The 25656-nt window shown below is 39.1% G+C and overlaps 1 protein-coding gene across 19 annotated transcripts in view; it reads left to right on the forward strand.

The window, feature by feature from the left end:
- TTN (titin) overlaps nucleotides 1-25656 on the forward strand; it is a 274540-nt gene that overhangs the window by 12635 nt on the left and 236249 nt on the right. For all 19 annotated transcript variants that reach the window (XM_070475948.1, XM_070475949.1, XM_070475950.1 and 16 more), the window contains exons 9-35: nucleotides 526-663; nucleotides 2144-2275; nucleotides 4227-4364; nucleotides 4851-4988; nucleotides 8832-9125; nucleotides 9222-9344; nucleotides 10750-11031; nucleotides 11289-11354; nucleotides 12057-12315; nucleotides 12510-12573; nucleotides 12691-12906; nucleotides 13835-13977; nucleotides 15097-15302; nucleotides 15843-16076; nucleotides 16187-16431; nucleotides 17523-17764; nucleotides 17884-18048; nucleotides 18148-18316; nucleotides 18423-20116; nucleotides 20259-20540; nucleotides 20971-21237; nucleotides 21336-21608; nucleotides 21711-21974; nucleotides 22068-22328; nucleotides 23964-24224; nucleotides 25032-25295; nucleotides 25388-25648. In XM_070475948.1, the coding sequence (XP_070332049.1) occupies nucleotides 526-663; nucleotides 2144-2275; nucleotides 4227-4364; nucleotides 4851-4988; nucleotides 8832-9125; nucleotides 9222-9344; nucleotides 10750-11031; nucleotides 11289-11354; nucleotides 12057-12315; nucleotides 12510-12573; nucleotides 12691-12906; nucleotides 13835-13977; nucleotides 15097-15302; nucleotides 15843-16076; nucleotides 16187-16431; nucleotides 17523-17764; nucleotides 17884-18048; nucleotides 18148-18316; nucleotides 18423-20116; nucleotides 20259-20540; nucleotides 20971-21237; nucleotides 21336-21608; nucleotides 21711-21974; nucleotides 22068-22328; nucleotides 23964-24224; nucleotides 25032-25295; nucleotides 25388-25648 (7081 nt within the window). The remainder of the gene's footprint in view (nucleotides 1-525; nucleotides 664-2143; nucleotides 2276-4226; nucleotides 4365-4850; nucleotides 4989-8831; nucleotides 9126-9221; nucleotides 9345-10749; nucleotides 11032-11288; nucleotides 11355-12056; nucleotides 12316-12509; nucleotides 12574-12690; nucleotides 12907-13834; nucleotides 13978-15096; nucleotides 15303-15842; nucleotides 16077-16186; nucleotides 16432-17522; nucleotides 17765-17883; nucleotides 18049-18147; nucleotides 18317-18422; nucleotides 20117-20258; nucleotides 20541-20970; nucleotides 21238-21335; nucleotides 21609-21710; nucleotides 21975-22067; nucleotides 22329-23963; nucleotides 24225-25031; nucleotides 25296-25387; nucleotides 25649-25656) is intronic.

A 25656-nucleotide genomic window follows, 5' to 3' on the forward strand; every position in this document is an offset into this window, starting at 1 on the left:
AGGTGCTCAGGGTATAAGTACTCTGTGTCAGCTCTCTGTCGGGCAGCTCGGCAGGGAAGAGGTACCTCTCAGGAGGTCAGACAAGGTGTCCAAAATAAAGGGGGCGCTCCTGAGTTCAGACGAGTAAAGGGTGGCTGAGAAGCTAAGCTGAGCAAACAAGATCCACGGCACGTGGAGCTGTAGTTCCAGAACTGGTCCATCCAGAGCCCAGTCTTTGCAGGATCCAGGCAGGGAAACTGTTACTTGAGGGCTGCCATTGCGTTTCTCTAAGCTTTCCCTAAAGAGCTTTGCTTTTACTTTCCTCAAAACCTGTGTGACAATTGATTCATAGCTGAAAGGTGTTATAAATCCAAGATAATTTCCCACCTCGTATTTGAATAGGTTTTCTGTTACAGTTTAAAATCACTCGAGCTTTCCTCCTTATCCTCTCCTGTGTGACATTTATGTCTTTATCCTGATTTATCATTGTAGCTTTTTATATAAGGCACATTACAGTGTTTCTTTTCTCTCCCCTGTGAAAATCAGATAAGAAAGGAGGCAGAGAAGACTGCTGTAACTAAGGTGGTAGTGGCCACCGATAAAGCCAAAGAGCAAGAATTAAAAGCCAGAACCAGAGAAGTAATTACGACAAAACAAGAGCAGGTGCACGTAACTCATGAACAGGTGAGAATGGTTTTTGATGTGAAATTGCTGTTGCTGTTGTTATCAGTGTCAATAGAGAGAATGCTGTTTACAAGGGAAGGTTTGTTTTGTGGGCAGCATGGTTTTTTCACGACATGGTTGTACCTGGGTGTTAGATACCAAAGTCTCATAGAGTTCCCAGATGCTTCCCTTGTGCAGACAAAAGGGACCCACGGAACACACACTGGAAGTAGAAACAGGGGTCTCTTCTACAGTGACACGGAGATGCACCGACTACCTTTGAGACTCTGAGGGAGGGAGAAATAGATGCTGAAGTAGGAACTGGGAAGAGTGGTAAAGAACGCCAAACTTTGAAAATAGTTTCGGAACTGCTTCCTGACTCTTTGGGAAAATATTCGAGCATGGATTTGAACTGAGGTGGAGAATCTGGCCCTCTCAGGTCAAATGACCAGAAAAAAAGTGAAAAAGACAGCCCCATGATTGGAGGCATTGAGGACCAGATTAGATAAGACCCCCTGGTAGGGCTGTTGGCCAGCACTGCCAATTGTCAGTTGGGTGGTTTGGGAAGATAACTTCCAAGCCTCTTTTAACCCTGAGATCCTGAATTTCAGTGATGATGGCTGAGAATGACAGAGGAAAATGAGGAAAAGTGCCCCTCCCCCAGGACCCCACTTTCCCCTCGCATACACCTTAGGTGTCCAGATCCAAGCACAGTTCTTTCTGGGCTTCCCAGCTGGCACTAATGTTAAAGAAACCCCCTGCCAGTGCAGGAGACTTAAGAGACCTGGGTTTGATCCCTGGGTGGGGAAGATTCCCTGGAGAAGGAAATGGCGACACATTCAAGTATTCTTGCCTGGAAAATCCCATGGACAGAGGAGCCTGGTGGGCTACAGTCCATAGCATTACAAAACATTGGACACGACTGAAGCAACTTAACTCACAAGGGTTTGGGAAACATTTTACCTGTGATATGGACAAAAATGTTCTCCCCATAATGTCTCAGTTTTAGAAAGATTTGATATTCCAAACCTTCATAATATTTAGGACATTTTTCAAAGCAAATGCAAAAATATTGTATAAATGTGGATTATGAATCATCTATGCTTGATTTTTCATTTATAAAATTAAAGAATCAGACAGTATTACTTGTAAAGTCTTCCATTCAAATAGCCTATGCTCTAGGATTTCCTTTAGATGACAAGAGTGGCACAGAATAATACTGCCATATACCCACTTATAAAAATTGGAAGTCTTTTTAAAGACTACACTCTCTAATTCAAAGCAAAGGGTGTTGAATCTATTTTTTTTTTCTCTAAGGAGCATAACTTAATGGTTTAGACAAAGAGCATGGCACTATTAATGAAAATGAGATCATTTTATTTAGTGGGCTCTCTGGAAAAGGACTTCTTTGATTTCCTATTTTATTATATTTATTAAACATTATGTCAGCTTTCATTAGAGATCAGCAGACTATAAGGTTTGTTTTTGTCATTGATTTCAGATAAGAAAAGAAACTGAAAAAGCATTTGTACCAAAAGTAGTAATTTCCGCAGCTAAAGCCAAAGAACAGGAAACTAGAATAACTGGAGAAATTACTACAAAACAAGAACAAAAACAAATAACTCAAGAAACAGTAAGTCCAATTTTATAAATGCCTTGTAATTTGTTGCCTAATATCACATCCCAGACAGCTATACCTTCCCTCTAACCAAAACCTCTAAGTGGAAGAGTTTTCTGTGTATATTTTCTTTTTGTTGTTTCTCTATGTCTAGTACTGAAATTGTTTCATGATGGAAATTTCTGCTCTCATTGCATAATTTTCCACTCAACTGATCAGTTTCAAGAAGATTGTCTATCAACTAGAATAGTTTGGGGCACGTCAATGACATTTCTAGAGCACACTTAACCAGAAAATAGTGATCACTCCAGCCCAGTTACCCACTGGTACAATCAGTTTTTCCATGCATAGCCAAGCCCTTGGGCACTTAAACTGTGACTCACAAACTTTACATAGTTGTTAAGACATGCATGCATGTCCACCCCCTCCACACACATCCACCAGCTATGAACACTTCAACTAAATACCAAGTGACAGTGAGGAATTCCAACATCAGGGAAAACCAGTACTTGTAAGAAAGTGAATTCCTGGTTGATCAACAGTGACCCAGAAGTGTTTGCTGGTTTTATGCCATAGAGCCAAGTTGGAAAAACCTCAGTGTTACCAAAATAAACTTCTCTCCCATGTGTTGAATCAAGCCTTAAAGGGTCTAGGAAGAGGCCCCTTCTTATTCAAGTAGATTCTTTCATGTTCAAGTAGATTTCAGTGACATTGAGGTTGTTCCAACTTGGCCAGCCTCTGTTAACCTCAAGCTCTTTGTTGATCTCAGAACTACTTTTTATGAAAGGTCCAACTCAGACTTAAAAGGCTGGTCAGAGGCCATTGGATGAACTTTTCTCTCCTTACAGTGAGTGAGAGAGTTTGAATGCACAGGAACCTAAGTTGCATAATCAAGAGCATAGAAATCCTTATTGCCATTGCAAGGCTGATAACTGACAAGTTCAATAACCATAGTTGTTTAGCCATTTGCCAGTGAATACTCACTAAGTTCGCTAATGTGTCAATATATCTCAAAGATGAGAACTTTTCAGTTTCTAAGACAATTTACTAAGGGGCAGGTGGGCAGAAAAGAAGTCCATTTTGGGGTGTTAAACACAAGTGTAGGCCCTGAAAACAGAGTTGTGGTATTTCCTCTCTCACCACTAAGCATTCTGTATCCTCCTGAATGTTACAAAGTTGACTCGCCATTTCTCCTGTGCCTTTTGAAACTCAAACCTTTATTTTACTCTGAAAATCAGATAATACAGAAAGCTGAGACAGCTGCTGTGTCCATGGTGGTAGTTGAAACTGCCAAGCCCACGAAACTAGAAACAATTCTGGGAGCCCAAGAAGAAATTGTCACACAACAAGATCAAATGCACATAACTCATGAAAAGGTGACAGTTCTTGCTGGTGTGAAATTCACTCTTGTTTCATTCCGTTTACAAGCCACCTACATTTTCATCCTGGGTCTTAAAATGATCACTTTTTCACCTTCTCCTCCTCTTATAACTCATACAGGAAGCTTCACAATCTCTCAAGGACCTTTTGCTATCTGTCTAGCTTTCACCACCACTTTTATTCCTAACTTCTGTATTTCCTTAGGATTGTTACTAATATAATATTATAATGCATTTTAATATTTAACATGTTTCTATTGAAGATTCCAGTGTACAAGTCAATTGATACAATGCAAGGTTATGTGTTATTGATGGCTCTATTGGCATTTCCCATAAATTATGAGAATAATGTGAAAAATGCATCCTTTTATTGCTCATCACAGTTTTTTGTTTTAGACTGAACTTATTTTGTTATTGCTACTAATGAAACAATATTGATGATCAAAGCAAATCAAATGACAGAATGTCTTTGAGTAGGAAGAAATATTCTTCCTTTCTCAATTTTGACTTACCTTTTTTTAAAATTAGAGCTGAATGAAATTTAATGACCATTTTCTCACCTTTTTTTTTTTAAATCATATGACCAGATATTGAAAGAGACTAGGAAAACAGTGGTACCTAAAGTCATAGTTGCCACACCCAAAGTCAAAGAACAAGATGTAGTATCAAGAACTAGAGAAGGCATCACTACCAAAAGAGAGCAAGTTCAAGTAACTCAGGAAAAGGTGAATACAGATATTCAAGATGGGAAAAGTTCATCTTTAAACTAATTTCTAGTAAACCATTAACTGCGATGTGATATGAATTATTAATCTGTATTTTCCTTTTTGAATCCCCAACTAAAAACCACATGGTGAATGTGTGACTTTTTCTCATTACCTTTATCTGCACCTTTGATTTTTATTCATCTGTAACATTGGTAATTCATTTTATTCACCATTATCCTTTGCATGAAGATTAGCATTTTTAGCCTGATTTCTAGAAAGCAATATATGGAATCACCTGAAGATTTTTTTTTTTGTAGTTAACATTTCTAAGGTTTGTGATTCCCAGTCAGTGTGTGCACACACTGCCCCAGTGAAAGTTAACTTCTTTTGTGTAGTTAACCCTGAATAACTTCGTCTTGCATCCCCACTAAAAGGGGGGAAGGGTCATTCCATATGCGTCTAAAGCCCTGTGCAATTTAAACTTGATTTTACTGTGATAATCAGATGAGAAAGGAAGCTGAGAAAACTGCCTTGTCTACAATAGCAGTTGCTACTGCTAAAGCCAAAGAACAAGAAACAATACTGAGAACTAGAGAAGAAATGGCTACTAGACAAGAACAAATCCAAGTTACTCATGGAAAGGTGACTATTGCTATTCCAAGTGTGAAATCCCCTATTATAATACACTGATACTAAATCTCATGTGAAATCCTCTATTATAATACTTTAATACCAAGTCTCAGAATTTCTTATGAGACACTATTAACCTAATTTATTTTTAGTTATACAATTGGAAAGTTAAAAAACAAATTATTTATTATTGTTAATATTACTACATAATCCTTTCCTCACTGATTGCTTTACTACTATTTTCCATTTTTTATTATTAATGTCTAGAATTCTCTAGAAGCTAATGATGGAAATTGCATGCAGGCTGTATAAAATTATAGTATTTTTATCTTTAGACTTGTACACATGGACCATTCAAAACTAAAAGCAGGGGTTTTATTAAGGTAGTCAATTTATGAATATATTTTTTTCAATTTTAAATGTGTTAATTTCTTGATTTTATGTGTATGAAGTTTCAGTTATGCAAGTTGAGTAAGTTCTAGAGACCTATTGAACAACATTGTGCCTAGAGTTAACAATACTATATTGTGTATTTAAAGAGTTGACATCATGTTAAGTGTACTTACCACAATAAAGCATGAAATCATGGGAAATGGGGAAAAAAAAGAAATTGCATGCAGGCTAATTTTAAGAAACGACATGGACATTTAAATATATATATATATATGTAAATAATGACTTTTACTGTTAAGAAGATATAGATTTTGAGGGGTTCATAAATTCAGTATCTTACGTTGTAGAGTATGGAGTTATTTTAAGAAATAACCTATAATTTTCATCATGTGAAACACTATCGTTTTTCTCTCTGCAAAAATCAGATGAGGAAAGAAGCTGAGGAAATCATAGTGCCTTCTATAGTAGCTCTCACTAACACTGAACAAGATACAATATTAAAATCTTGAGAAGAAATCCAACCAGAATAAATACACACAAGCTATGAAAATGTTGTTTGTAGCATCTATTTGTGGCTATGAAATTTCCATGAATTAACCTACTTCCCATGAATCTGTGCCTTGGGTACTGAATAAACTATTTACCTAATTTTATTCTTTATTGCTAATGTAGTAACTGGATATTAGCAACTAAAGTTTTTCAATTTCTTTAGTATCGTAACATTCCTGTCTGTATTTCCCTCAGTGCTGTTCTCTACATCTACATGTTTGGGTTTTTTCCTAAGACATGATTTAGGATCAGCTGTTAAACATTACCCAAGTCTAATATTGGGCTTCCCTCATAGCTCAGTTGGTAAAGAACCCACCTGCAGTGCAGGAGACCCCGGTTTGGTTCCTGGATTGGGAAGATCTGCTGGAAAGGGGATAGGCTACCCACTCCAGTATCCTTGGGCTTTCCTGGTGGCTGAGCTGGTGAAGAATCTGCCTGCAACGTGGGAGACCTGGGTTCAGTCCCTGGGTTTGAAAGATCCTCTGGAGAAGGAAGAGGCTACCCACTCCAGTATTCTGGCCTGGAGAATTCTATGGACTGTATGTATAGCCCATGGGGTCACGAAGAGTCAGCCACGACTGAGTGACTTTTACTCCACACTCAAGTCTAATCTTGAATGGCATATCAACCTTTTCGAAGTCTCATTGGCATCAGAAATTCCAGTATGTAACATAACCTCATTTTTTGTTTGTTCTGAACCCCACAAATTTGACTATCTAATTTTTGTTATTTAAAATTAGCTAAGAATGGAAGCTAAGAAAATGTCTACACTCAAAATAATAGTTACTAGTACAAAATCTACTGAATCAGCCACACTGCCTAAAACTAGAAAAGGATTTGCTACTAAGCAGGAACAAATGCATCTTTTTCATAAGTAGATGAAAACTGATGCAGTGGAGATGAAAAGCATTGTTTCATCCCATTTCATCATCAGTTCTCCTAACTTTTCATCCATCATGAGTCATTGTGCTTCTGCTGTTCCAAATAATTGCTTGACTGATCAACAGAACATTAGAGACAATTAGATTCGGTCGAGTTCTTTCAGTGGAACAGCATTTCTAGTGGTGAAAAGTCAGATTAAATAACACTTTTCTAATTACTCTCAACTTAATTGATAGGAATTGAGTTCTCCAATTCTTCCTGATTATCTAGTTTAGAAAAATATGAGGGATATTAGAGTCAGAAAGAAATAAGAAAGAGAAGCGGCTATCAGCCTAGAATACTCATTTGTGATTGTCCCCCAAAGTGAGGGTATGGGTCCACCAGCATGTGTATATAGAGTTGATATATGTTAACTCAGGAAAAAAACATATACATGCTTCCCCAATTTAAAATATCTTACCATAGTTAAGATTCTTTTGGCATAAGTTTTTTTTTTTTTTTTTTTAAAGAATGACCTTCATCTATGTCATTTGGCAAGTGACAGTTTCTTCGAACCTAAGGTTTCTCATTATTAAAATAGAACAATTTATTTCATAGACTGGTTGAAAGATTCAAATGAGATGTAATGTAAATGTAATCATTTTACAGACAAAGTTATTTATTATTTATATAAACAAATATAAATCTGAAGATGGTAACATTTTAAAACAGCTCTAAAATTAAAGTCAACCTAAGGCCCATGTGGTTTAAAAAAAGAAACAACCAGATGAATTAACTTAAACCACCTAATCCTCACATGTATCTTACAGTTTGTTCTAAGATGCAATCTAAAGTGAAAATGGTATCTATCCTTCTTCGAGGCAGATTAGATTGTTTGTGGCTTCCTAGAAGGAGAGCTAGATGAAGCCTGTGATCACTAAAGGCCCAATTTCATCTCAAAAATACCGCATTTATGTATTAAATGGTTCTGATCATTTACCATTTGAGCAGATATATAGAAGTAGTACACTTGAAAAACATTTCAGATGCAATCTAGGTTCTACTCGCAGCAGCAGAAAACTGGACATTAATAAAATATTCCAGCATTCTTTTAAACAGCACTGATGGACATGGTGATTTGATGTTTGCAATGTGCTGTTTCTAAGTATTGCACAGAATCATAACATATGAGCCATATCAACTGGCTTGCTTTCTATAAAAGAGAAACTCCTTTGCAAACTGTGTTCCCATTTATGGTAATCATATTCATAGAAATGAGAAAACAACATTTCGTTTTTCTTCTTCACTTTAACTTTCAGTGGTAATGACAGTAAATTGAACTTTGCTGTGAAAGGTTGTTCTCTTGAATCCAAATAGGATAACACTTTCATTTTCATCACAGCATCTTCATTTGTGTGTTTTAAGAAAGATACGTTCTAATAAATTAAAAATTTCTTATCCCTAGGGAATCATAAGTAAATTAATATGTTCCCTGTGTGTTCACAAGCTTTCTTGTTTTCTCAGATTTGCATGTGAGTATGAAATGCTGCAGCAGCTGATTTTTTTCTGGATGGGACTGTGACAGCATTTGAGGGCATTTTTATGATCACTGTCACTGCACCTACACCAGACTGAATGATTGGCAATAGAGAATAATCAATTAAGATAACCAACCCCAAAGTTCTGACTTCACAAGTGCTGTCTGTCTGCCATGGACAAAATACTGGACAAACTCAAAACTTCTTTACTATTTTATACACATATTGTGTTGTCCTATGTTGTGTTTGTGTGATTTAATGTCTAATTAAGCCAGGCTTCATAGAGTGTATCTAACTAGATGTCTACACATTATAATGATCAGTGAAACATTAAGTTCTGAAATGCATTTATAAGTCACATTTCTGGAGACCTTAACATGGTTGTGTAACATAGGCACCATCTGCCCATCACGCCTTATAGGCATTTGTCTTTTCTCGATGACTATCCTAGGAGGTAAAGTCCCAACCTGACTTTGACATTACTGAGTGTTAATTCTGGAAACCTTGTCTGCAGGTGGGCGTTGGGAAAAAGGCGGAAGCTGTAGCAACAGTGGTTGCTGCAGTCGACCAGGCCCGAGTTCGAGAGCCCAGAGAACCCGGGCATGTTGAAGAATCATACGCTCAGCAGACCACTTTGGAGTATGGATATAAGGAGCACATTTCCGCCACAAAGATAGCTGAGCAGCCCCCACGTCCAGCCTCAGAGCCCCACGTTGTCCCTAAAGCAGTCAAGCCTAGAGTGATCCATGCTCCTTCTGAGACTCATATCACAACTACTGATCAAATGGGAATGCACATATCATCACAGGTGAGTTTGAACCCACTGCCTGTTTCTGGGAAAGCAGGCATAACTGCTGTGGTCATCTGGTGAGCAAGGGCTTCACTGAGTTCCATTTCCATGCAGATCAAGAAAACTACAGATCTAACAAGCGAAAGATTAGTCCATGTGGATAAACGCCCCCGTACAGCAAGCCCTCACTTTACTGTTTCAAAAATTTCTGTTCCTAAGACAGAACATGGATATGAGGTAAGACGTTAAAGAGCATAACAAAGAAATGTTAGGCTGAAAGGAAGAAAGTAGGTTGTATGATATGGAGTATCTTTGGTGAAGGCAGTACAGGCTTGTTTTGGTGATGTCTGTTTATCCTCACATAGACTCAGAAGCCCCTAAAGTTCAGTTACTGGAACTTGCCCAGCAGAGTGAGCCTAGGCTATCAGATGGTTATCTGACACCTCTGAGAAGACACGAATCCACACAGGCTTCTCTCTGTTTCACATTTTGTAAAAGGTTCAGTTCAGTTTTCCTTATGCAGTGAGATATTTCAGAGTGACATAAATGAGAATTGATACCAATACTAAAGACAGACATTGAGAAATCATGTGTTTGTATACTCAGGATGACTAGATGGAGGCGTGTTACCATGTGGTGGTTGGGCTGGACTGTGGGATCACACAGGCCTAGATTAGCCCCCTAACTCTGCCCCTTATTAGCTCTGTCATCAGGAACAAGTTAGTACAAGTGAAAACCTTAGTAAGTTGACAAAATCTAATAATCCTCAATATTAGTCACAACTATTCTTATTTTGAGGTTTCCCAGTTGGCACTAGTGGTAAAGAACCCACCTGCCAATGCAGGAGACATAAGAAACATGGATTCAATCCCTGAGTTGGGAAGATCCCCTGGAGGAGGGCATGGCACCCACTCCAGTATTCTGGCCTGCTGAATCCCATGGACAGAGGAGTCTGGTGGGCTACCGTCCATAGAGTCACAAAGAGTCAGACACAACTGAAGTGACTTAGCAGGCACCCATTCTTACATTACACACCCGAGTCATAGAATCCAAACTTTATATATGCTTCAGAGAATTATAAGGCATATTTAATACCTGCATTGGGATAATCTCAAATATCCAGACAGCAACAGAATAAAAAGAGTAAGGAAACTCTTAAAATATTCTTCTAAGCTTTTCCACTTTCACCTCTCACACAGATTTGTGGCTGAAGCCTAAATGTTCTATTTTAAAGTAGTGCTTAAGAATTAACCAAGTAGTTAAAATTTTTATTATTTTTGAATTTCCCACTGTTGTATTTTCAAACACAGCTTCCTTGGCATGATTTAAGTGAAAACTCATGACCAAGTTTTAGAAGACCTTCAGTCTCTATGATAAGAGCATAAAATAAGAAGTTCTAAATTCAGCTCTATAAGGAAGACTTTCAAATGTATTTTAGAAGCTGACAGGAACGACAGTGAGCTTTATAACTGGCTTATCTCTGACTTTTCATTAACTATAAAAGTGATAATGAGAACATTTAAAAGGGGACCACATAGAAAATTGACTCAGACTTACCACAAGAGTGCTAGTGGCGAAGGACTTCTGAGAGGCGACTGGGATGGCAGTTAAGTGACTGTTCTCTGACTCTGTTTCTATTTAGGCATCAATAGCCGGTAGCGCTATTGCCACATTACAAAAAGAGTTGTCAGCCACACCTTCTGCTCAGAAGGTCACCAAATCTGTGAAGGCACCTACTGTAAAGCCTGCTGAGGCTAGAGTGAGAGCAGAGCCCACTCCTTCACCCCAGTTCCCCTTCGCGGACACACCAGAGACTTTTAAGAGTCAAGCTGGCATTGAGGTGAAGAAGGAGGTTGGGGTGAGCATCACTGGTGTTGCGGTCCATGAAGAGCGCTTCGAAGCACTGCGTGAGCGTGAAGCCAAGGTTGGTTGGTCACTGGAGCCCCTGCTATCTCTCAATCCATTCCCATGGAGCAGGACCAGGCACTAGGCCAATCCGTGCTACAGAAGTGGTCGGCCAGATGTCCTGCCTTTCTCCATTGCTCAAACTTCATTTTATCGAGCATGCTGTGGGTCAGAACTCTTCTTCGCGAATTGTTTTTATAATTTTGCATGTGCTCAGAGTTTGAGGTTTCCGCTGATTTCCTGAGCATTTTGTAACATCCTTTGTCAAAATTGTAGGTAACAGAAACAGCAAGAGTACCTGCACCTGTCGAAATCCCTGTCACTCCACCAACTTTAGTCTCGGTGAGTAAAGTTGATAGTGTGGGATCACATGCATATCTAGTCAAATAATGTTCATATATGCAAAGATCAGCTTCTCAAACTTGAAAATTCCATGAGTACGTTTGCAAGTATTTAAGACCATATACTATTAGGCAAGGAGAGGGGGAATTCTGTGTGACAGCGTCAGTCACATATCCAACAGATTCGATGAGTTTCTGTTATGTGTAAGGCATGATTGCAAGACTAGTCTAGCCCTCTTTGAAATCTGTCTTACTATCTGAAAAAATGTACATAAGTCAGCATCATAGAATATAGAAGGTGATAAGCACTTCAGTAGAGGTAGGGTGCAAAGGAAAGTTCGATTACTTCCAGTTGAGGATAGCATGGAAAACTTTGCTGAAGAGGCAGCATTTACTGCTGAGGCTTCAAGCTTTGTTAGCGTTTGAATATGTGCAAACAACAGAGGGTATAGGGATGCCCTATTATATTACATCAGTACAGTTCCACCTTATGAAGCTGGAAACACCTTACATTTATTTCAAATTGGGAGCGTTCCAGTTTCCAAGGGAGTTTCTTTACTGATAGTCCCAGAGTCTTGATCTTAAGAAAGCATTTTATGACAATTGGAATGAACAAAGTCAAACCCCTACATTTGGTACAACATATAGAGATGATTCAGGAATCTGCACACGTATCAATACTTCCTGTTTCTTCTTTCTTTAGGGCTTAAAGAACGTGACTGTGATTGAAGGTGAATCTGTCACCTTAGAGTGCCACATCTCTGGATACCCATCCCCCAAAGTGACATGGTACAGAGAAGACTACCAGATAGAAAGTTCCATTGATTTCCAGATAACCTTCCAGAGTGGAATTGCTCGCCTTATGATTCGTGAAGCCTTTGCAGAAGACAGCGGGCGGTTCACTTGCACTGCTGTGAACGAGGCTGGGACCGTCAGCACATCCTGCTATCTAGCTGTGCAAGGTCAGTGGTCACACCCCCACTGGCCTTCCACACACTTCTCACTGCCACCTGACACTCTTTTCACATACCTGGTAACGGAGTTAGGACTGAGGGGTTAAGTATGGGGCCAGCTTACCTGTCATGCTAAGGAGAGGTCAGTAGTGAGGCAAACTAGATACCTGACTTTAACAAGAGCAACTTCTGTCTTCTTCTAGTGTCAGAAGAATTTGAAAAGGAAACCACAGCTGTGGCTGAGAAAATCACCACAGAAGAGAAACGGTAACACCTTCTTTTGCTCATGATTTTTCATTGTCGTATACAGTTTTGCTTGGTTAGTCCCTTTCGTATTGGCTAATGGCAGTCCAGAAGCTAATGTGAAGGGCGTTCTCTTTCCAGCTTCGTCGAATCAAGGGATGTGGTAATGACTGATACTAGCTTCACAGAGGAACCAGCAGGGCCGGGAGAACCTGCCGCTCCTTTCTTTATTACAAAACCAGTGGTCCAGAAACTGGTGGAAGGTGGGAGCATTGTATTTGAATGCCAGGTTGGCGGCAACCCGAAGCCCCATGTCTACTGGAAGAAGTCTGGTGTTCCTCTAACCACAGGATACAGGTATTTTCATGGTTGAATGGTAGAGTTTTCTGTGATCTGTCTGAGAGGTCTGTGAAGCCAAGAGAGAATAGAATATACTTACCTCACCCTCAGAGGTAGGGTCTTTTGTTATAGAGCCTTCATAGCGTGCTTTGAGGTCTTTTCGTGTTTTCCTACAAAGTCTTACTGAGAAAGAGAGGTATGTGACAAAAGTGGATAGAAGATATATATTTTATATTCTGGTTTGATTCACTTTTAGTGCTGGTGAATAGAGAAAACCATGTAGAGTTTTTACACACATAGAACATATTTTTCTACCAAGGATCTGAAACAACTTTCAATAAAAAGGCATAATAATTAAGTCACTAAAAGATAAAAGAAAAAGGGTAATTTTTGAAGAAAGCTGGTTATATGTGAAAATCTATGCTAATAAATTTGCAATTGAATATAAAATTCAGCTTTGAATTTCCTGCAACTTAATCTAAAAATGTATCCATCATATCTTAATAAGAAGAAATGTAGTGTACCAAAGACTTAATATCGAAATGTTTAAAGGAATTTATTGTTTTCATTATTCATTTGCTCTTCACATAAAACAGGGGACAAAATAATGAGCAAAGAGAAGTATCTTAGTATTTAAATGACCTCATCATTTGCTAACATAAACACTGAAGTCTCTTATTACCATACGGTTGATTCTAGTAGTATTATAGTCTATTATTTATTTTGAAGAATGCATGACTATAATTTAAAATGAAAATTTTAACTCGTTTGGCCTTCATTACTCATGTCCATGCATTTCCCTCAATTTTTAGCAATCTTATATTCTATGGTGGAGCTTAGTCCCATGTTTAGGATCATTGAATTTTATGCCACAGATCCACATAAGGCTTATTTTACTCACATAAGGGTTATTTATGAACTCTTTTGTTTGTTCATTTCCATAAAGATATAAAGTGAGTTACAACAAACAAACTGGTGAGTGCAGACTGGTGATTTCAATGACTTTTGCTGATGATGCTGGAGAATACACTATTGTTATTCGTAATAAGCATGGAGAAACTTCTGCCTCTGCCTCCTTGCTTGAAGAAGGTGAGTGCAACTCTAAGTAATTCCATGTGCATTATAAGAATGGAAATGCAGGGGGGAAGCAGCGCTGTGTGATTATCAGAAGTCCTGCTGCAGCATTCCGGTTTTGATACTGGCTCTGTCCACATTCGCCCTCCTCTTGGCCTCAGCTGTATAGGAAATGTTTTAGACCACATGGCCTCAAAAACCGTACCAGTACTAAACTTCAAAGGTTCTGACAATAGTTTATTTTTGGTGCATTCATTTCTAAGCATATAATGACTTTGAAAATGCAGGAGGAACTTCCCCAGCAGTTCAGTGGTTAAGACTCTGCCTTCCAATGCAGGGGGTGTAGGGTCAATCCCTAGTCAGGGAACTAAGATCCCACATGCCACGTGGTTTGGCCAAAACAATTACATTAAATTAAAAAATGAAAATGCAAGGATTCTAAATCCTGTGGCCCTCCAGACCCAGACAGATATTAGTGAGTGTGATGAAGACAGTGGAGAAATTGGAGAGTATATGCCCTGCCTCAGGGGGTCAGTAGCTCCACCTCCAGTATGTTGTTGCCAGGCACACACGTACCAGGCTCAGTGTTGCTAGAGTTTCCAATGTTTGTTTTTAAAAGCTAGAAATCAGGATTTTCAATATTCATAAGTAATTTTAAAAAATGTAATAGCATTTAAGTTAAACAAAATGTACCTTTTGTCTCCATTATCTTTGCCAAGATGTTCACATTTATAGTGGACCATCCTAAGTTCTGTACAAAACCCCTTAGGATTAGGATGTTGTCCCCATTTCGCAGATGAAGCACTCAAGACCAAAGAGGATAAATGAATTGCCAGAAGTCACACGACAAATTAGGATGACCTCTAGGGTTGATCCCAAAGGACTGACTGCTAATATAAAATTTTTTCTATAATAGTATTGGCTGCTTTGACTTATTAATGTACGTTTGGGTTTGAAATTCAATCTACTTAGTCTATCCTGAGCACTTTGATAGTAAAATTTGGAAAATCTGGCTTCTGTTTATCAACTTTCCATAGGGTAGGACTTGCTTGAATGAACAGTGGCATGAAGGCTTTTTCATAAGAACATTAAAAATTAACTCATTAAAAATTAACTCATGTTCTTAACCCCTAGCTGATTATGAGTCATTGATGAAATCCCAGCAAGAAATGCTTTACCAAACACAAGTGACTGCATTTGTGCAAGAACCTAAAGTTGGAGAAATAGCGCCTGGATATGTATACTCTGAGTATGAAAAAGAGTATGAAAAAGAACAAGCCTTAATTAGGAAGAAAATGGCCAAAGATACTGTAATGGTCAGAACTTTTGTGGAAGACCAGGTAGGTGTAATAATGACCAAGTAAATCACTTCACACATTATTCTTTCCTCCTGCAATACCCCTGTTTTTGTTTGATATTTTCATTTTCGAGTGATGGGCCAGGGTTATACTACTATAAGCAGGTCCAGGTTCGCTGCTGATGAGCTTCCTTAATCTTCATAATATTAATATGATGCACATATGACTTTGGAAATAAAGATTACATGTTAAGTAGGAAAAACAATTACTAAAACAACAAAGTTCATTACTGCCAACATTTTTTTCATCAGTAGGATAGACATCACATGCATAACCCATACTCTTAGAATTGTCCAAGACACCACAGCATGAACTTCCAAAGATGACTGAAAGGCAGATTAAAAAATAATGACTCATCTCATTCTCAGTGAAAAACAAATAAAAAAGCAAAAATAAAATGCTTCTAGATGTTTCTTGTGTTAAAAATTTTAATCAAACCTTATTTCTGAAAACAAATACTCTTAAAGAATTTCTATCAGTCAGCAGATATCTTCTTAACATACTGTCATCTTTACTACATAGGAATTCCACATTTCTTCCTTTGAAGAGAGACTAATTAAAGAAATTGAATACAGAATAATAAAGACTACATTAGAAGAACTTCTTGAAGAAGATGGAGAAGAAAAGATGGCAGTTGACATTTCTGAATCTGAAGCTATTGAAGCAGGATTTGATTTAAGAGTCAAGAATTATAGAATTCTTGAAGGGATGGGTGTTACATTTCATTGCAAGATGTCTGGGTATCCATTACCCAAGGTAAAATATAAGCATTGATCGTACCTCCATACTACAATAAAGACACACGTAGGTTGTAGTGTAACTCCTTTATGTAAATTTTATTTACATGTGCATGATGTTATTTGCAGATTGCATGGTATAAAGATGGCAAGCGCATCAAACATGGAGAGAGATACCATATGGAATTTCTACAAGATGGCAGAGCTAGTCTGCGAATACCTGTTGTTCTTCCAGAAGATGAAGGCATCTATACTGCATTTGCCAGCAATATGAAAGGAAATGCAATTTGCTCAGGGAAATTGTATGTGGAGCCTGCTGCACCTCTTAGTGCTCCAACTTACATACCCACACCAGAGCCAGTGAGCAGAATCAGGTGAGGCTCATAATAATTCACGTTGGTTACTATTTAAATTGTTTAAAACACCAAATATCTCAGTAGCAAATTGCTGTCATGTAGTGGGGGGTGTGAAGGCTGAAATAACCCAGAAGTCCACCCTTCTCTGTACTGGCAATTGCCCAGTTTTTATTTCTTACCCCTGTGTAGAATGAGCAAAGCATCTTTCATCACGTATCATATTATCTGTTTTGCCAGTGCCATAGCTAATATAACGAAGGCTATAAAGAGTTGTTTAACGTCTGATTTTACATGTGTTATCCCTAGTTTATGAGGAAAGCATGGCAACTCGTCCGTGGGGTAGTACAGAGTCGGACACGACTGAAGCGACTTAGCATGCAAGCATGCATGGCAACCCACTCCAGCATTCTTGCCTGGAGACCATGGACAGAGGAGCCTGGTGGACTAGAGTCCATAGGGTCGCGCAGAGTCGGGCACGACTGAAGCGACTTAACACAAGCACACATCACTAATTTATACAACAACCATGCAGTGGAGGGATTATTGTTGCTATTTTGGGAATGAGAACACTAAGTTTCCCTGACCCTGTGAAAATTGCCTTAGTTCACCCAGCCTGTGTGGTGCTGCCAGCACTTGAAATCCAATCCAAGCCAATCTGGCTACAATGTATAAGTAGAGTTTGGGACTTCTTTCAAATATCTTTTATTTGTTTTTCCTCATCTGGGATATGTAAGTTATTTTTCTTTTTCCATATTTCTGTCAGTGGTATTTAGCCAACCAACATTTATTGAAATATTTTGGTAGTTGAACCAAAAAGGTTCAGTAACTCATTAAACCCAGTTGGTGAGGGAGAGACAGTATTAAGGACCAATCTAAGATTTTGAGGATGGGTTCCTGGCTGTGTTGAATAATTCCTGACTGGGATTGATGGTATATGAACAATATAGTTTTGGGAGCAATAATAATGTATTCCATTTTGGATCCCAATGAGTCTGAGCTACCTTTTAATATACAAAGTAAATTCTAAAATAATGTTAAGAAAGAGATTTATTGTGGTGAGTTTTCTCTATGCCTCATAAAAATATTCTTTTTCGCATCTTGTTTTTCAGATCCATCTCTCCACGTTCAGTGAGCAGATCTCCGATACGCATGTCCCCTGCACGGATGTCCCCTGCACGGATGTCCCCTGGACGCAGGCTGGAGGAAACAGATGAGTCACAACTCGAGAGACTGTATAAGCCAGTCTTTGTGTTGAAACCTACTTCTTTCAAGTGTGTAGAAGGACAGACTGCCAGATTTGACTTAAAGGTTGTGGGTCGACCCATGCCCGAGACCTTCTGGTTTCATGACGGTAAGTGTAAGTTTTTGCTAACAAATTATTAAACACAAAAATAAACTTATCTGTGTGTCTAACAACTTTTAAAAGCAACTATTTTAACGTGATTTCTTTTTTGCTTATGTTTCTGATAGGCCAGCAAATTGTCAATGACTATACCCATAAAGTAGTCGTTAAAGAAGATGGTACCCAATCACTGCTTATTGTCCCTGCAACACCCAGTGATTCTGGGGAATGGACGGTGGTTGCCCAAAACAGGGCAGGGAAATCTTCAATTTCAGTGATTTTAACTGTGGAAGGTATTTGCTCTGAAGACTCAAAATAAATAACCTTATCACTTGGGTTTTAAACAGGTAGTTCAGCCCTACTCACTCAGAATCACAACCTTTCTCTTTCAGCTGTGGAACATCAGGTAAAACCAGTGTTTGTGGAAAAACTGAGGAATCTCAACATAAAGGAAGGTTCCCGACTTGAAATGAAAGTTAGAGCTACGGGCAACCCCAATCCTGACATTGTATGGTTGAAAAACAGTGAAATCATTGTACCTCATAAATATCCCAAAATCAGGTAAGTTGGCTTGAAAAATAATGAAACTAAACTCATTACACAGATCCAATACTCAAGGAAGTAACAACTACTTCTGTATTGATGATTTATTTTCCACTTTTTATAGAATTGAAGGAACCAAGGGAGAAGCTGCCCTTAAAATTGATTCCACTGTCAGCCAAGACTCTGCCTGGTACACTGCAACCGCTATTAATAAGGCTGGCCGAGACACTACACGATGCAAAGTAAATGTTGAAGTCGAGTTTGCAGAGCCTGAGCCAGAGAGGAGATTAATCATCCCACGAGGGACGTATAGAGCAAAGGAGATTGCAGCCCCAGAACTGGAGCCTCTCCATTTGCGATATGGCCAAGAGCAGTGGGAAGAGGGTGACCTCTATGACAAAGAAAAGCAACAGAAACCATTTTTCAAGAAAAAACTCACTTCCTTAAGGCTCAAGCGGTTTGGGCCTGCCCACTTTGAATGCAGGCTGACTCCAATCGGCGACCCAACGATGGTGGTGGAATGGCTCCATGATGGAAAGCCACTGGAAGCGGCCAACAGGCTGCGCATGATCAATGAATTTGGGTATTGTAGCCTTGATTACGCAGTGGCATATTCCAGAGACAGTGGTGTCATTACTTGCAGAGCTACTAACAAATATGGAACAGACCACACATCTGCTACCCTTATTGTCAAAGATGAGAAGAGTCTTGTGGAGGAATCTCAATTGCCTGAGGGGAGGAAAGGCTTACAGAGAATTGAAGAATTAGAGCGAATGGCTCATGAAGGTGCCCTTACTGGTGTGACAACCGATCAAAAGGAGAAGCAAAAGCCAGACATTGTCTTGTTCCCAGAGCCAGTAAGAGTACTGGAAGGGGAGACCGCCAGATTCCGTTGCCGGGTAACAGGCTATCCTCAGCCCAAAGTCAACTGGTACCTTAATGGGCAGCTCATCCGCAAAAGCAAACGGTTCAGAGTCCGCTATGATGGCATTCATTATCTGGACATCGTGGACTGCAAGTCTTATGATACAGGTGAAGTCAAGGTCACCGCAGAAAACCCTGAAGGCGTGATAGAGCATAAAGTAAAGCTCGAGATCCAACAGAGGGAAGATTTTAGGTCTGTCCTTAGGCGAGCCCCTGAGCCAAAGCCCGAGTTTCACATCCATGAACCTGGGAAACTTCAGTTTGAAGTACAAAAAGTAGACAGGCCTGTTGACACCACTGAAACCAAGGAAATTGTGAGGCTGAAGAGAGCTGAAAGGATCACCCATGAAAAAGTGTCTGAAGAGTCAGAAGAGCTGCGTAGCAAGTTCAAGCGCAGAACCGAGGAAGGCTACTATGAAGCCATCACAGCTGTGGAGCTCAAGTCTCGTAAGAAGGACGAATCCTACGAAGAGCTTCTCAGGAAGACAAAAGATGAACTTCTCCACTGGACCAAGGAGCTAACCGAAGAGGAGAAGAAAGCCCTTGCTGAAGAAGGCAAAATCACCATTCCAACTTTTAAACCTGACAAAATTGAGTTAAGTCCTAGTATGGAGGCCCCCAAAATATTCGAAAGAATCCAAAGCCAGACAGTGGGCCAGGGATCTGATGCACACTTCCGGGTCAGAGTGGTGGGAAAACCTGATCCTGAATGTGAGTGGTACAAAAATGGTGTGAAGATTGAGCGCTCTGACCGAATCTACTGGTATTGGCCCGAAGACAATGTTTGTGAGCTGGTCATAAGAGATGTGACGGCTGAGGACTCTGCCAGCATCATGGTGAAAGCCATCAATATTGCTGGGGAAACCTCAAGCCATGCATTCTTACTCGTCCAGGGTAATTTGAATTTCTTTCATTTGATGGATCTATTTTTATTTTTCTGTGAATATCCAATAGTGTATTGTCTTAATTTTCTTTTCCATTATCCAAATTGTGTATTCAACTTAATGTACTTTATCCCCCCTTTTTTCTCTTGTAGCCAAGCAATTGATCACTTTTACACAGGAATTACAAGATGTTGTTGCTAAGGAAAAAGACACCATGGCAACCTTTGAATGTGAAACCTCAGAGCCATTTGTCAAAGTGAAATGGTATAAAGATGGTGTGGAAATTCACACAGGAGATAAATATAGGATGCACTCTGACAGGAAAGTTCACTTCCTCTCCGTGCTGACCATCGACGCATCTGATGCTGAAGACTATAGCTGTGTACTTGTGGAAGACGAAAACGTGAAAACAACAGCTAAACTTATTGTTGAAGGTAGTAAATTATGATTTTGTTGTTTACTCAAGTTTTCAAGTTACTTTTATTATGTGATAAAATTAGCTATGCAATTTTCACCTCCTAAAAAGAATTACCTATGATTTAAATGTAAGCTTCATACCAAGAATCATGACTGTATAATACTAATTAAGAATATTGACAATTGGGATGTTTTTAAAGCAAGGTTATTTTGATGTCTTGTTTTAAAAATTTTTTTGAATTATAATTCCATGCTTTATTTAAAATAATTTAAAAATTAAAATAACTCCTTTTATTGACAATTTATTTCTCAGTCCAAACGTTAGATATTAAGAATATTCCTGATAGGATGGGGGAGATAAGAGATTGACAGGGAATTTAATTTTTCATGTAAGTCTAGATACATAACTCTCCAGAGAAATTAACTTCTCCTCATCTCATAATTCAGGTGCAGTTGTTGAGTTTGTGAAAGAACTTCAGGACATAGAGGTTCCAGAATCATTTTCAGGGGAGTTAGAGTGCATTATAACCCCGGAAAATATAGAAGGCAAATGGTATCATAAGGGTGTGGAGCTTAAATCCAATGGCAAATACACAATTACATCTCGCCGAGGCCGTCAGAACCTCACAGTCAAGGATGTGACCAAAGAGGACCAGGGAGAATACAGCTTTGTTGTCGATGGGAAAAAGACAACCTGTAGACTAAAGATGAAACGTAAGCCCCCTCCTCCTTTTCAGCCCATAGCAAGCATCACTGTGGTTTATTGATAATAAATGGTCATAACGTTCTTTTCTCTCCCTGTATTTTCACAGCCCGCCCCATCGCTATCCTGCAAGGACTCAGTGATCAAAAAGTCTGTGAGGGTGACATTGTTCAGCTTGAAGTTAAAGTCTCCTTAGAGAATGTGGAAGGTGTCTGGATGAAAGACGGCGAAGAAGTGCAGCCAGGCGACAGGGTTCACATTGTGATAGACAAGCAGTCACACATGCTGCTTATTGAGGACATGACTAAGGAGGATGCTGGCCATTACTCCTTCACCATTCCTTCCCTCGGACTGTCAACCCGTGGGCGCGTCTCTGTCTACAGTGAGTGCGACTTAATACAGTCTTATATCTATGCTGTCAAGTGAGCATGTATTTCCAGCAAAAATTTGTATTCACAAATCTTGTGTGTGTGTGGTTTTGCAGGTGTTGATGTGATAACGCCTTTAAAAGATGTTAATGTGCTTGAAGGCACCAAGGCTGTGCTCGAATGTAAGGTCTCAGTCCCTGATGTGACTTCTGTTAAATGGTACTTAAATGACGAACAGATCAAGCCTGATGATCGCGTGCATGCCATTGTCAAAGGCACTAAGCAGCGACTTGTGATTAACCGGACCCATGCTTCAGATGAAGGACCTTACAAGCTGGTGGTTGGCAGAGTTGAAACCAGCTGTGATCTCTCTGTAGAAAGTAAGAATTCTTCCATCTCACTTAATACTGTCTTAAGCATTCTATTTTTCCCAGTGTAATAGTAACCAAATGATGATTATATTTTTCCCCCAGAAATTAAAATCATCAGAGGTCTTCGTGACCTGACCTGTACAGAGACCCAAAATGTGGTCTTGGAAGTTGAACTGTCCCACTCAGGAATTGATGTCTTGTGGAATTTTAAGGACAAGGAAATCAAACCCAGTTCTAAATATAAAATTGAAGCTCATGGAAAAATATATAAGTTGACAGTTCTAAATATGATGAAAGATGATGAAGGCGAATATACATTTTATGCTGGAGAAAATAGGACATCTGGAAAACTTACCGTGGCAGGTTAGTATATTTATAAATTAACATTTATAAATTATAAGTTCTTATATGGAACAATTGTTTTAAGAAATCATTGCCCGTTTCCTTCCTTATTGCCTGCAGTTTCCTGCGTGTGTTGTTGTCAACCAGTAATACCTTCAACACTGTTCCTATCAGCCTAAATTCAAAATATTCTTCCAGGAAGTCATAACTCAAATGCCATCTCCTCTGTAAAACCTTCCTTGATCTTCTCATTTGTAGATCTTACTCCTCCAACCACAGTATCACTCTGTGTTTCTTTCATGACCCATACTCATATACTTGTTTTATTCTCCATTTCTTCTTCCCACACTTGGGCAAATACCTCCAAAGTCTGGAATTGCTTCTTTCTCATCTTCATATAATCCAATACGTTGTACATGATAGATTGATGAGTAAATGTTTTCTTTGTTGGATCAAGTTTTATTTAAACTTTCCTACTGTAAAGATGTATTCATTTTTTATTGCCATGTTTCATTCATTTTTGATCCCTTCACACTATTACTGGGCCCAATGAATATTTTAAAAATATACCTCAGTGGATGTGTCTATGTGTCTTTTTCCTATAACATGAAGTAAACCATTCTCAGCAGAAGTCACTTGCTTTAAAATAAGGAATCAAAGTCTAAACCAGTTGTCAAGAAAAAACTAGAAGTCATCACTGATTTGGTGCATTACAATTTAGGTTTTGAGGAGTTGGAATATGACATTGAGATTAAATTATACAGTCTGTGGCATCTGGTATATAAGCAAGTCAAATGGGAATAATGTGTCTTCTTTGGTATAAAAATTTTATGGTTTATACTTTATCACATTATATGATTTCTTCAGAGATTTGACCATGAAAACTCTGAAACAAAATTTCAGATTCTGCACTTTGATACATTTAATATAAATTACGTGTTTTTAAATGTGTGAAAACAAGAAAAAACTCTGAGCCTATATGTGATCTCACCTAACATTTTTAACGTAACTGCCACAGGCCAGATGCTGCTAGGAACTCAGGATACAGAAATGAATAAGGCATGGTATTTCTTTTGAGGAGTTCACAATGCAGAAAGGGACAGATACATTAGCAACTAAGTTGCTGAAGGAGTAATTATTTCTGCCAGTAACTGATGGCATTGGAGGCGATGGAACTTCATGGAAGAGATGACAGTGACTTTCAGTATATGGGAGTCCCCAGTCTTCTAGAGACGTTGATGACTATAATTTTGTTGAGCAGATTTTTTTTTCCGGTCAAATATTAGACATATTGTAAGGAAATCATCCTTAGGAAACTAAACAGAGTGCTTTTGAAGAATAATCTGAGTTACAGGCCATCCATGAAGTATGCTTCACATTGAAGTTCTCAGAATTCTGTATAAGTTAACAGTTGCTTTTCCATTTGCAAACCCTTCCTGATTCTAGTAGTTTCCCTGGGTACATACTTAGAATACATACTTACTTAGAATGAGAGGTTTCTATGATATCTTCTCAGTGTGGGTAAAAATAATTTTATTAGAAATTTTCATGATGTGCAAAATTATGTTTTAAAATGTGTTATTTAATTGTGCAAAGATCTCTTTATTGTTAAAATATTTTTCAAAGACTCACACTTGTATTTCTCTTGTTCCAAAGGCGGGGCCATCTCTAAGCCACTCACAGATCAGACGGTAGCTGAGTCCCAGGAAGCTGTGTTTGAGTGTGAAGTTGCCAACCCAGATTCTGAAGGCGAATGGTTGAAGGATGGCAAACACCTACCGCTGAGTAAAACCATCAGAAGTGAATCTGATGGCCGCAAAAGGAGACTTATCATTGCTGCCACCAAACTAGATGACATTGGAGAATACACCTACAAGGTGGCCACTTCCAAAACATCTGCCAAACTCAAAGTTGAAGGTCAGTCATATAACAACAGAGTGATCCATTTCAAATCATATTGTATTTTTGACAGTTATCCTAAAAGTCAAATAGTTTAATCATTTTGGGTGCCGTAAATCCTCATTTCACAAAATCATTGTGAACTCCTGAACTTTGTGAGCCATATACCACAGGTGCAAAATTGCTTCAGAGTTTATGTGAAGAACCATGTCTTAGGTTCCAGCTCTATGAAACAGCAAATTAGGTGCTGTTATTCCCTAGTCTTCTTTCATCCTTCTCCAGTCCGTTGATTAAGCTATTGGTATACAGCTAAGTGAAGTTGCTCAGTCATGTCCTCCTCTTTGTGACTGCATGGACTGTAGCCTGCCAGGCTTCTCCGTCCATGGGATTTTCCAGGCAGGAATACTGGAGTGGGTTACCATTTCCTTCTTCGGGGGCGTTCCCAACCCAGGGATTGAACCCAGGTCTCCCACACTGCAGGCAGACTCTTTACCATCAAGCCACCAGGAAAGCCCAGTATAGAGCTATACAAACTTCATCTCATTCAAGTATAGAAAAATCGTTGTGTGATGTACTTTTCAAACTGAGTCCTGGGTTTTCCAGAGTAGTCACAAAGTGTCTTTTAAAAACTCCAGAGATGCTGCATAACTACAAAAATGGTTGATAACCATTCATTTGCAAGATGACCAGGAAACAGCATTATTCAGGAATTCTCTTACTTGATGGTATCATCTTTATGGATGCCAAAACCAATCATAAATTTATTGATACCAAAATGTATTGATACTTTATTGATACCAAAACCAATCATAAATTTGTCCTCAGCTGTCAAAATTAAGAAGACTCTGAAGAACCTCACAGTGACAGAGACCCAGGATGCTGTTTTCACGGTGGAGCTCACACACCCTAACGTAAAAGGCGTCCAGTGGATTAGAAACGGGGTTGTGCTGGAATCCAATGACAAGTACACTGTCTCCGTCAAAGGAACAGTTTACTCTCTGAGAATTAAAAACTGTGCCGTGGTGGACGAATCTGTTTATGGCTTCAAGCTTGGAAAGCTGGGAGCCAGTGCCAGACTGCACGTTGAGAGTAAGTTGACTTAGGAACAGTTTACAAGTCGCCACCTCATGGTTGCCATGTAATGAAGCGTATCACTGAATGGCTTCATCTTTCCCCATCAGCCGTCAAGATCATTAAGAAACCAAAGGATGTGACTGCCTTGGAAAATGCCACTGTTTCCTTTGAAGTTAGCGTTTCCCATGACACAGTGCCAGTAAAATGGTTCCACAAGAATGTGGAGATTAAGCCGAGTGACAAACACAGGCTCGTCTCGGAAAGGAAGGTCCACAAGCTGATGCTGCAGCATATTTCCCCCTCGGATGCTGGGGAGTACACAGCTGTGGTGGGGCAGCTGGAATGCAAGGCAAAACTATTCGTGGAGAGTAAGTAT

Source organism: Odocoileus virginianus, chromosome 13, assembly GCF_023699985.2.
Source record: "Odocoileus virginianus isolate 20LAN1187 ecotype Illinois chromosome 13, Ovbor_1.2, whole genome shotgun sequence".
In the NCBI taxonomy this organism is placed as follows: domain Eukaryota; kingdom Metazoa; phylum Chordata; class Mammalia; order Artiodactyla; family Cervidae; genus Odocoileus; species Odocoileus virginianus.